This window comes from Lutzomyia longipalpis, chromosome 2, assembly GCF_024334085.1.
Source record: "Lutzomyia longipalpis isolate SR_M1_2022 chromosome 2, ASM2433408v1".
Lineage (NCBI taxonomy): Eukaryota > Metazoa > Arthropoda > Insecta > Diptera > Psychodidae > Lutzomyia > Lutzomyia longipalpis.
Genome location: NC_074708.1, coordinates 23060148 through 23073223, shown reverse-complemented (window position 1 = coordinate 23073223; position 13076 = coordinate 23060148). Strand labels below are relative to the sequence as shown.

At 38.3% G+C, this 13076-nt stretch overlaps 1 protein-coding gene across 1 annotated transcript; it reads right to left on the bottom strand.

The window, feature by feature from the left end:
- Positions 1-3466: 3466 nt before the first annotated feature.
- Positions 3467-9626, bottom strand: LOC129789674 (segmentation protein Runt). Its single transcript, XM_055826673.1, has 3 exons — positions 8718-9626; positions 6443-6574; positions 3467-4522 (listed from the first exon to the last, which is right to left on the bottom strand). Exons 1-3 carry the CDS (start codon positions 9175-9177, stop codon positions 3768-3770), a joined length of 1347 nt encoding a protein of 448 aa, XP_055682648.1. The 5' UTR covers positions 9178-9626; the 3' UTR covers positions 3467-3767.
- Positions 9627-13076: the final 3450 nt, after the last annotated feature.

Genomic DNA, 13076 nt, shown 5'->3' with positions numbered 1-13076 from the left:
AAGGTCTTGGCGGCCAGCAGGTTAAGTCTACTGCAAAATTAACATAAGAAATTCTTATGTTTTCCCAATTTCTTTTTGCGTAATTATTTTCGATTTACCTGTTTATGCACGTACCTATTTTTCTCGTAGTGTGGACTTGTTCACAGAGAACAGGAGCAGAAGGGGGTATGGTGGCGTGGCAAGGGAGTCAAGTGTAAAATGTGCGGGATTTCCACCATTGAAGTATCCCCGAGAATATTCCTAATCCAATTCTCTTCGCTTGACGAATTTCACTGGTTGTCTTCTCTCTTTTTCTCGCTTATTCACTGACTTCATCTTCCATATGTTTTTGCTTATATGTGAATTGGTGCAAATTTTCCAACCCCGCTCCTCTCTCCCCCAGACCATCACTCAGAGAGCGTTGGTTGTGTAATTTTGGACAAAACCGTGATGGGGGTTTCATTGGGTTTATCAACGACCCTCACTTCAGCATTATTATGACATACCTCCTCATTCACCGAGGATATTATATTTTCTCTGTAGATCAAGTTTATTGTTATAATAGCGAGGTTAATCCTGGATACAAGGGTGTCGAAAATTACTTTGTCACAAATTCTGTACATGGAAAATTAATTGGATTTTTAGGTGTTTGATTGGGATAAGCTAATTGAAAAGAACTCGATTAATATGTTTGTGTTGTCTATTTCAAATAACTTTTCCACCAAAAGATCTTCATATAAGCAATATACAGCATGGAAATGTTACAACCTTTAGCTATAAAACCATCGTATTGCAGTGATTGAATTATACTTTCTGTTGTACACAGACTTTCAGGAAGGATTTCATCGTGATTTTTAGGGAGATCTCCCATCTCTCACTTTTCTCGAGTTAGCGTCACATTTCATCAAATTTCGCGCATCGCTGGTGCTTTTGTTCAGTATTAGATTTATACCCATCATCGCCTGGGGCTTGCAGAGGGTTTGCTGCTACTTGTGCTAAATCCACACTCTGCATACATGGGAGATTTGTACAGTTTGTTGTACTCCGTATTTACCCTCGAGCAAAGACTCTTTGACCATTTGAAGGGTTCTCATCTCCTTCTCTGTACATCCCTCTGCTTCCCAAAATACTTCCTCTATCAGTTTCCCAATATGTACCTACCTAAACTGTCATATTGCAATATTTTGATCGATTTTAACATGATAAATTTTGAGAATCAGTGATGTAAATTCCAGATTTAACATTTTTTATATAGTACTACAGTGTACTACATTGAAGTACACAAGGGGAGGAAGTTAGAGATAGGAAGTCGATGATTGGAATTCAATGGAAAAATATTGAAAGGAATTAAGCTTGAATATATGCAATTCTTTGGAAATAATTAATACCTTCTCTCCTAGATATTGGTGATTTTTTTTACGTTATTTTTATGATAAATTAAGCTTAATATCGAATATTTTTGACGATGTTGAGATTTAAGTAATAAATTAAAGAATAATAGTGAATATTTATGTGTCTCAATCCAATGGCGCTTAAAAAATTTATGCATATCCTAAGTTTATAATTACAGTAGTTAACTCGTTTTCGTATAAGAAAATTCCTCGTTTGAGTAAAGATTCGCTCAAAAATATATAAAATGAGAAAATTGTTTTGCAATTTCCTGTTCTTTTTTTTTCGATTTTCTACAACATGACAAATATCTTCTTTTTTTAGTATTCTATTTCAGGGAACTCTCTTTAGGGAAAATAAGTAAATTTCCATCTAATTGTAAGAGAAACATATTTTAACCAATTTTATGGGATTTTTTTAAAATTAGTATTTGAGTTTATTTTTTTTCTTTTGATAGAGAAACAATGTTAAAAATGCAAAATGTTTGAATGTGCAGCATGATGTGCTATCGATTGTATGGAGTTAACTGATGTATATGATACGACCCTTCAACATTTCCCCAAATGCGGAGAGCCAACGCTTTTGTATTTATCATTGAATCTTCAATGCAATGAAGCCTCCTCCATTGTATGTTTTGAATATAATTGCATTCAGTGGATCCTCGGCAATTCTCCATCCTATATTTTGCCTCCCTGATGCGGGATATTTTTTTTTCACTATATATGCTCTATACGTGGGGGTGGTAGGCGCAGAGGTGGCGGTGGATTTTAGTTGGTGGAAAATGAAAATGAATATAACCAACAAACGAATCCCAACAACGGGGTATATTGGTAAAATTCAATGGGGTACTTTTTCGTGGTGACGCGGGTTGTGTGGAGGGATGTGGGGTGAAAACACAATTCTGATAAAAAATGCACACGAGTGGGAGATATAAAAAAAAAGTTTAAACCTAGTGCAATGTACATGCTCATATATCCGTTGATTCTTCATTTTATAACTCACAATACACACGAAACGTGTGATGCTGCATTTTTTCGAGGTGGTGGTTTGTCAGTGCGGTGTGGAGATAACTGGCAATGGGTTGGGGGTGGTTGGTGGTGAAAATATATATGCACATATACAAAATGTGCCTCTTGCTGTTTCGAGTTCAAACCGATTCAACCGCCAATGTGCATTGAATTCGCGTTTTTTTTTCTCTATAGGGGTATAGTGTTTGAAATCGACCAACGAGTATAATAATTTTTTAGTGCCATGCAGTATCGACGTTTGGAAGCACCACACACTGTGACCCTGCCCCCAACTCATACCCACAACCAAGACACCACCCAATCCATTGGAGCCGTCACACGCAAATTTAAATTTTGCGCCCACAAAGTTGAACGAATGCAGTTTTTCCACCGCCATGCCTTCACCACATGGAAAATGGCAATTTTTTTTGTTCCGACACACGAAACATGCCGGGAGAAAAATGTATAGCGAGAGAGACAAATATCGTAAATATATTTGGCGCGAATTGGCATTGGGAATGGTTGAAAAGTTGGGTGAAGCGAAGAGGGGGTTCATGTTGACGGTGTCGAGTGGTCTGAGGGGAGGCTTGTTGAGGGGGCTGTCGGGAAATGGCTTTGAATAAAACCACCGAAAAATATAGTTCTTATGGGGGATATATTGGGTCGATTTGTCGCGGTTTGAAGTGGTGCCAAAAGTTCAACACCACAAACGAATAATTATTGATTTGTTGTGATTTTTATACTGCAGATATATTTTTTTAATGTCAAAGAAGCCTAAATTTATTGTAATGCAGATATAAGAGGAAAAATTGTTCGGGGAATTTTTAAAATTTTATTTTAGGAATTTCTAAAATTCAAAAACCTCATCTATAAACTTGCAAATCGAGGTACGTACTAACTCTGTACATACAATAGAAATAAGTGGATTAATTTTTTGATTTTTCATGAGTAAAAATACTTACCTTTTTTTCATTTCGGAAGAATGCTAGTCCACTGAAAATATGGTAAAAATAAAGAAAACATATTTCCAACATAATCTCAATGTTTAACAATTTGGAACGAAATTAAAAAGTAAATTATAAAATAGAATATAATTTATTATTATGTTTTGTTTTCTTATTTTCATTCATTTCTATATAACATTTTTCTTATATAAATTTAATATTTACACTTTACATTTTCACTAAATTTCCACGTTCACTCTATGCCACTCCACAAAAGTCCGATATTTTTTTATCTTCAGAATCCTTTTGCAATTGTGTGTTATGCCACCGAAATTGTAGTTAAGCTTATAGAAGAGATTGTGAGTTTTATCCTTAAATGTTACTATCACGAGAGATTGTGCCCGTTGGCCCGGAAAAGGAGGGCCAGCCAGGGGTGCTTATCCGGTCCTCAATATGGCCGCCAGACTGTTATTTGTGCGGGAATTGTGGCGGATTTAATTTTTGTTGTATCGGGGGATGTCGACCGAGGTCCTGTAGCTGATGGGGCAATTTCATGAAGGACATGCTTGCGACTGGAGACGGCTTTCAGTTCACACTTTTGTCTTCCTTGGGGTGAAGGGGTGGATGATTGTTGCCTGGGTGATACAGCGTCCGGGGCAATGGAGTCTGGAGTTGAGGCTGAGATGTGCTCCTGCTTTGGTCTCAGGATGGGTACAAAGGCGGATTTTACCACGTCAATGGGTTCATCGTCGGAATCGTCGGAAGATTGGTCGTGATTGGAGTTGAGATCGAGGGACGAGTTTACTTTGGCTGTGGCTTCCTGGGACGACGGTGGACTCGAGGATGATGGGCGTGATGAGGCCGGTGAGAGTCTCACGTGGTCACCGACAGGTACTGATGCAAGAGAAGCTCCTACGGGATTGCTGGCCTGTTGCAGAGTGCGCTGATGAGCAGCCCTGAGGGCGGCAAAGTCATAGGGCAGGAAGGGATTCTTGGGTAAAAGCTCTGGTGCCATTGGGAAGGGAAACTGGGGCAGATAGGCAGCTGTCGGTGGTGGAAGGAGTCCATTCCCACTTGGGGGTGTTGGAGGTAGGGCAGGGGGTTGGCCATTGCCACCACCCGGTGCGCTGAGTGGCAAAAATTCCGATCCAACTGTCGTTGGTGGTAGCACAGTCGACGCATTAGGTGGTAGTGTTGGAGAACCTGGAATGGTATAGAGGAAAAAAAATATGGGTAAGCGACGCAAAGGAAAAGTGATACATATTTTCCACGGTAGAACCATCAAAAGGAATTCCAAATGATGGTTACTCAGTGACATATCACACAGAAATCCTCACACTGGTGATTTTATTCCAACCGACAGTCATACACTTGTCAGGATAAAAGAACCCACCCCACCGCCATCTCCAGTCAAAAATTCTCAGAAGCATATCCCACGCCCCGTGGTACGTTCGAAATGAAATTATCCACAGAGACCTTGGCGTCGCGACAATTCCGGAGGAGATCACTAAAATGTGCAAGAAGTACAAAAAGAAAATCTGCGAGCATCCCAACAAACTAGCGAAATCCCTGCTGGATCGGAAGATCTACAAGCGTCTCAAAAGAAGTGATGCCACTGACCTCTCGTCTAGATGGGAGGCTGGATCCAGAGTGTAGTGTTCTGGGAGGTGAATTGTATGGCAGGAAGCAAAGGTGGACTGTCTTATGTGCTGTATTGAAGTGTTGTTATGTGTGAGTTTTATTAAATATCCCTATGTACATGTGGATAGGAAATAAAGTATGCCATATGGGTCGTTAAAAAAAAAAATCGGTGCTTCCCTCGATTGGGATCTTTGGTAGAAAGCTTCCACATCCTCTCATCGGATTAGTCATAAAGGATGATATCCCATCACACAGGACTTGATTTGCTTTCAAGCTCTATATATTGAGTATCAATCACTTCTAAACAGTCTCAATTTTTCCCTGATTTTTGTTGTTGCAAATTCACTTTTAGTTCTATTTGAAAAATACTTAGCTTTTTGATAATATAAAGAGAATTTTCTTATTGAATTTTAGTTATTAAATGTTGTTTGAATTTTATTTTACATTTCCCTTCAATCAGCCATATGCAGGAAAAGCTCACGCAATTCAGTATGTGACAAAATGGAAAAGACTATATTTCCCATGTTCACTCCCATGAATTATTCTCGTGGCTATTCTACACCGCATTGTCCCATTCATATTTGTGTGAGTTTCTGGGTTTGTTTTTTTTTATGGAGCAACATCCATGACTAGGACTATAATTGATAGGTGGGGTTGAGAAAAAATCACTCTGGGGGCATTGGAGACTAAAGCCACACACGCATTCACAGAACGTCAGTAAATCCATGGTCGTGGAAAAGGGCTAAATCACACAATCCTGACAATTTTTGGCCTCTAAACCTTCTAAACGTAGCCAAGTGTTGTGAATTGATGGTCCTGTGGGGGTGATTTTTTTTGTTTTTTTTTTCCACCAAAAACAAATACAACCGGGTTGGAAATTAACTAGGGTTGAAATTCGTGTATATACATTTTTTGTACATTATTTGACAATGAAGAATGGAGATTTTCTCTCAAAGAGTTGCCGCTTTTTGATGTCTATCGCGTATGTTATTTTTATTTATTTATTTATTCATTCAGAGAGGTGCAATGAATATTTGAGGAAAACTTGGTACATATAAAATGAAATTGAGTCTCTTTTTTGCATAGAAGAGCATGAACATGAAAATTGTGTGCCTCGTACATATTTTATTGATTAACTATGTTTTAAAGCTCTCCGCACCACTTTGAACGCCCTCCAAAACACATTAATAGGGACAAACATGCACTGTATCGCCAAATCGACTGCACGCAAATTTGGATTAAAATTTAAATGATTGAATGGATATTGGTGGAATCCTTTTTTAATGCATAATTATTGACGGTGAATTTTCCAACTAATTAATAGTGTGGGGATACTTCAGAGAAGGGGGTGCGCTCTTTCATTGCAATTTCCACACTTTCCACTCACCCCGTATTTTCGAAAATTCTCATAGACTCTCATTTTGCTCATTCATGCTAAAGTGCACCTCATTCACTATCAGTGATTAGTGGGACAAATTTTACCTTTGGCTACGAGCGCTGAATGATGTGTCTGATGGCGAAAATAATCGGGCCATGCGTACATGTAAGCAGCATCCAGCCAGCCCGGATTCAGTATGAACGGATTGAAACCACCAGGATGACCATAGCCATAGCCTAGAATAAATAAATAAACCAACGATTAATGATTGTGAGATGAAAGATTATTTGTTTATAGAATTTGATGTAAGATGGATGTGAAAATTATTCGAAAATTATAATAAATAGCTACATATCAATGGATCGATGTACGTCAATTTGTGTGAACTTTCTTTGTACTTGGATTGGTTTTAGGGATAATAAAATTTGGATGGTAATGAAAATTAAAGTTACTTTTCAGACATATTCATTTTTTTTTAAATTTATTCTTTTATTATTTAAATTAACTTATCTCAAAAAATCAGTTGAAAATGTTTCCAATAATAACACACAGAGAAATAACAGAGTGATAAACCGAAAAATTAATTTGATTTTATTCCGACTTCTTTACCTTGAAATGTTTTTATCTATTTAGAAAATTCGACTAAAGAAAATTCATTGGTCATAAAAGGGTTAATTCATATAATTTGTAAAACTTGATGACTTTTTTGATGATGATGATGAAGTCATGAAACTAAAAATATCTTACACTGTAATTCCAATTTTTAGTAAACTGCTACTAAAGTCTGTAGTAATGGAACATTTACTAAAAATTTTAGTAGTTATAACAGAAAACTCAGTTTTAGTAATGATAACGAAAATCTGATTTACAGTGTACATTCTCATTAAGTGACAAAAAAGTTATAAATTTTTTTTTCATCATTGTTAGTAATATTTTAATCATCATTAAATATTAAAATTAATTTTTGGGTTATTTTTGTTTTATTAAAGTTTTTTTTAGGCCATCTCTTATTTGCAGAATAATTCCAATCAGAAATTTTAAGTCAGTCTTTCCGATTTCAGTTTATCCGTGTTATCGGTTATTTGAAGCTCCAATATATCTTCTTATTTTGCTGATACTTTTTGAATGAATTTAATTTGTAGATAGTCCGGGGATAAATCAACACATTGCGGAACATTTCAAAAAAATTTGTGATCTACATGGGATTTTACATGAAAGAAACGATCTTCAATGCGGCAGCAATGATGGCTATACTACAAATAAACATTCGTGGAAAATATTATAGAAAAGTCTGTGGTGATGAAGACACCAAGAGGGGAATTTTCTTTGGAAATTTGCCGCTCTCTTCCTCACATTTGCGTACAAAGAGTTAATTATTTCCCATATTATAAACATCACATGATACATATAATAATTCCCGCGCATTTCGGGTGTGAGATGTGTAAAAAGGCATCAAAGGCTCTTTTTAGTGGTGGCTTATGAAAAATATAATTATTGTGAAATGTGTTTGTATTTTTTTTCCTGTGTGTCAATTACCAAAGGCTGTAATTATCGTGCTCAACAATATGGGTGTGGGAAGGAGCGTAGGATAAGACCATATTGGGATGAGCCAGGGTGTTTATGTAAACACACTGCTGATAAAACTATGGGAACAAATTTCAGTGCTTATGTTTCACTCGATCCCGCTTACACCGAGTAGGGGGAGTGATCGTTTTAGGGTCTCCTTCGGTATCCATTTTAATTGATGGATTGCGCATTTCGGCGCAGAGTCTTGAAGATGCTGCCGCGTCTTGACATCGACGCGTCAGGCGGCAGACGGCGACGGCGGGTTTGAGGGTTTCACCGTGAGGTGAAAATAGAGACGTGCTGTTAAATTTCTTGGGAGGAGAGTAAGGCATACCAAAGATGCCGTAAAAGTGTTAAACGGCGGCAAATAATCCCATGAAATAACAAACAACGTGCGCAATTAACATTTAACTGCGCCCTCGGGGGTAAATATTGCGGCGAATTGGGAGACAAGGAAAGATACCTAGTTGCATGTACTAAGAAAGTCAAAGTGTTGGGATATTTTTGGGAGAAATGTATAAACGTGGGGGAAGAAGCATGCTCGATGGTGCTTCCAAATTGGCGCCACCACGCTTTTTTTACGATTACGATCACTACAGTGGCTGGCTATATGGTGTTGGTGATCCTTTTGGAATTAGTTTCTGTTTTCCTAAATCTGCTTTGTAGGTGGATTTTGAGGTGGGATCAGATTAATCTTTATCATGGGGCAAGTAGAATTTTGTTGTTGAGTTTTATGGGTCAAGTGAGGTGTAAGATTGGATTAGGAGGGTCAAAGGATCTGTGGGGAGATTAAAAAATAAATGATGAACTCACTTTGCTTCGATCGGGGCTCTCTGGGTCCATCAACGGTGACTTTGATGGCTTTAGTGTATGTAGCAATTTGCGATGGGTAAGAACTTATGATGATTGTGATTGAGAATGACTTCCCCCGACCGCTACGTCCTACAAAGCGTAGGTCATTGAATTTAGCCACTTGATTTTTCATCACAGCCGTGTGATTTCGCAATTCGGCACAGTAATTCTCATCATTGCCCGCTTTGATGGACACTATGGTACCATCTTGGACATCATCGAGGGCAACGACTTTAAATGCACACGGCAGACTCTTATTGCTGCGCCAGTGCGTTGGGAGGGCAGAACATAGAACAGCTGGTGATCCAGTTTGGACCAATTCACCATGATACTCCTGCAACACTTCGTGCACATTGGAGAACATATCATTCACTGTTGCAGGCATTGGTGGACTCTGGCACTGATTGTTGGGTAGATGCATTGATTATAAAATCTCAACACTTAATCACACTGCAACACACTACTTTGTTGTTTGCTGTTCCTCTCCTTAAAATCTTTTTCCTCTTTTTTTTTCTTTCAAATATCAAGTCACTTGTATCTCAGAATCATATTCTCTATTAATCTATTCTGATTTTTATATTGAAGCACAAATGAAATTAATAATCCAGGGATATAGATCCCTCAGTCACAGTTTATAAGATTTATTTTTTTTAAATCAAATCTCAATTGTTATGTGCAATAACACAAAATATATAGCAACTGCGCGTCGAAAGTCTCGTTATGTATTGGACGAAAAAAAATAATAAGAAAACGTGCGTGTTCCTTGTAAGAAAATGCACCGCTCTTTCTACAATGCTCCTGTGCACATGACGCGCGCGCGGTCCGCAGCAAACCAAGTCTGAGATCGAACTGGATGGTTGCTTTTGATCTGACAGAACTTTTTCTCTCTGGTCAATTTATTATTTCGTCTGTACGACGATACTCTCAATTCTCCACCCCTCCGTGTGTGTGTTTTTTCCTCCTGCCCCAGCACACGGTGTCTCTGTCGCACTCGTTGAATTTTTTCCGGGGCCATCTCACGACAAGTCATGCTACCACCGAGGTGTGACGGAAGAGGGGACTTTCCCACCACCATCGGGAATTCTACTATATATGTGGGAATATTAGAATTTGGATGCAAAATCGTAGTAGAGTGTGTTTGAACATCAGAGAGAGAGTAGACGACAAGTGCAGAGAAGCCGTGAAAATTTGTGACGAAGGAAAAATCACCTCATGTACCATCAACCTCTTTACCATTAATAAACTATTCTACAATTTTGGGGGCTCAGCCGGGAGAGAGGCTCTGATAGGTAGATAGAGGTGCTGTGAAGTTGTTGTGATGTGTGACGAGTGAATGAGCGCACGACGGAGATTCTTCTGGAGGAATTAGACGCTGAGACGATAGACGCCGAGACGCTGAAGGAAGAATTTCACCAGCTCAAGATCTTAGACGCTGAAGAGACGCATCAAGATGGTGAAGACGTTAACATTTGACGAAATTGAAGACGCCGTGGGAAGATTTAATGGTGAACGCCATGAGAATTTTGTTGAGTGGCTGCAGAAGTTCGAGAACTTGGCAAAGAAGCAGCGATGGGACGAGATCCAGAAATTTGTGTATTGCCGAAAGTTAATGAAGAGTACGGCGAGGATGTTTTTGAGTTGCACGAGAGGCCTGACCAACTGGAGAGCATTGAGGAAAGGACTTGTGGAGGAGTTTAAACGCGAGGAAAGTTGTGCAGTGCCTAGTGACGATGAAGAAGAAGAGTATGATGATTCTGACGAAGAGGATGATGAGACCGAGAGCGAAGAAGATGAAGATTATGAGGATGAAGACGAAGGTTCTGTGGATGAAGACGATGACGTTGAAGAAGAATCAGATGATGAGGTATGTGAGAAAGTAGATGAGATCGTTATGGAGATTCAAAATAATTGTGAAGATGGAGAATCTGATGATGATGATGAAGCCTTCGAAGAAGTTGGTGAAAATGATGATTGTGAAGAAAAGGTTGAGCAATTTGAGGAAATTAAAGAGGAGTTCGATGATCAAGTGCTCGAAGGAGTTGAAGAATTTGTTGATGAAACAGTTGAACAAGAAGAATCGGAGGAAAGTGTTGAGAAGACTGGAGAAGAGATTACAAGCCCTGTGAAGTTATCAGAGGAGGATGTGATTAACGAGGATCAGGATGAAAAGATGAACGAAGATCAATTTGATGAGGCGATCACCGAGGACAAAGATGCCAAGGAAGCTGTGAGTGATCATGGAAAATTGGAATTTGTTGTTAAGATGAACAGGAGAACAATTGAGTTTGTTGAGCTGGAGGTCTTGAAGGATGTCTTGAAGGAGATGCTAGAGAATAGTAGTGGACCGAGAGTGTTGTATCTGGACTATCGAGAGGTCAATAGCAAAATCAAGACGAAGTGATGTGAAGACGGATTGAGCTATAAAGATGACGACTTGGCGACGGAATTGGACTGTGATGGGATCATCCGAGGACGGATGATTAGTGTAGGATGGCCGAATGTGGGAATATTAGAATTTGGATGCAAAATCGTAGTAGAGTGTGTTTGAACATCAGAGAGAGAGTAGACGACAAGTGCAGAGAAGCCGTGAAAATTTGTGACGAAGGAAAAATCACCTCATGTACCATCAACCTCTTTACCATTAATAAACTATTCTACATATATGTGGTGTTATGTTGAATGGGAAAACGGAGGAGAGCCCCGAAAAGTTGGTGCTTGTATTTTACAATCTTCAAACCCACCACTACCTCACATTTTGAGGCGTCAATCGAATAATTTTTACCCCCACTTTTCTTCCTCACACACAACTCCATATAGCCACAGAGGGTTGGAATTCTATATATCTACCTACATATGTACATATGTATGTAGCGCTGTGCCTCAGGCTAAAAAATTGCACCCACAAAATATTAAACCTACTACTAGACTACTTCCAGTGCACAATCGACGATTGTGTGCGAATTGGTGTGTTGCCTATTTTTCGAAAACAACCCTCAAATTCTTTCCCTGTATTCCTCCTACCACATTGCTTGTGCGAGAGGGCTAAACTTGGCACACAACAACCAGTGTGAAAGGGACACTGTGATTTTTTTCCCCGACTCGCTGCTAAAATGTATGTATGTGTCGGTAATAGGGGTTGTTTTTAAAAATGCTGCGTAAAAATTTTACTATTAGACAGAGACGAATGCATATTGTGATCTTTTTTTTCCAGAGGCCGCCGTTTAGAGTGGGGAGTGTAAACGAACACCATTGAAAAATGCGCTTTTCCGTTTACCATGTGGAAATTAGTGGAAGCGCATTTTCTTTTTCACAGTTTTTGTTTCATGAAGATTTTTTTCAGGTCGCAAGAGAGAGACCACGCGAGTTATTCAAAGGAGAAAAGTTCATGTTCAAACTATACAAAATGAATTGAGATCTCTGTGGGCAGCTCGTTGGGGTTAAAAAGTGCATTTGGGGAAAATTGGTGTTCTCTCCAAACCTGTCTCTGCAAAAAAGTGGATGCGGTTGAGGAAAAATGTTGTGATTACTTTTCTTAAATAGATTTTGGGCAAATTGTGGCATTTTGTCAGAATGGCAGCTATTTTTCAGAGACTTTAACACATTGCGCAGAAAATTAATTAGCATAAGCTGTGATAGATATTTTTCACTGATCTAATTAATAAATCGAGATCAAATAATAATTATAAATTTTCTTATTTATTTTTCAATTTTCCGGTCGTCGCCAGGGAGTTTTCAACCCTTATCCGGCCTTCCAGCCACTGAGGAAGACTCGGATGAGGGTTGAAAGCTTCCTGGCGACGACCGGAAAATTGAAAAATCAGATTCATGCCAGGTAAAAAAAACATTTAGTTTCTTACTTATTTTTCTTCTTTATTGTTTTATTAATAACCGCTCTGGTGAAAGTATTATAGGTAATTTTGATGATAAAAAAACAAATTCGTTTTAATTTGATTATAGAAAAAATAAATAAAACATGATTAATTTGATCAATTTCGAATTAATGCTATACATTTTCGAAGAGTTATGTCCCCTTCTTCAGGTTTGCAATTTTATTATCTATAAAAACGAATAGAATTTCTTATACTATGCTTAAAAATTATAATTCTAAATTTTTTTTAAATTCTTAAATTTAAAAAAAAATTAAAAGACCTAAAATAATTTTCTCTGTGTGTTTTGTGGGTGAAAGTGAAAAAGTTTCGATGAATCATGAGTTTATCTAGTGAAGTGTAGAAATATTTCCACGTGTTGTGGCCACAGAGAGACTCTGTGAGATGTGAATTTTCCAGAGAGCATATTCACACAAAATATTCTGAAGTGAGA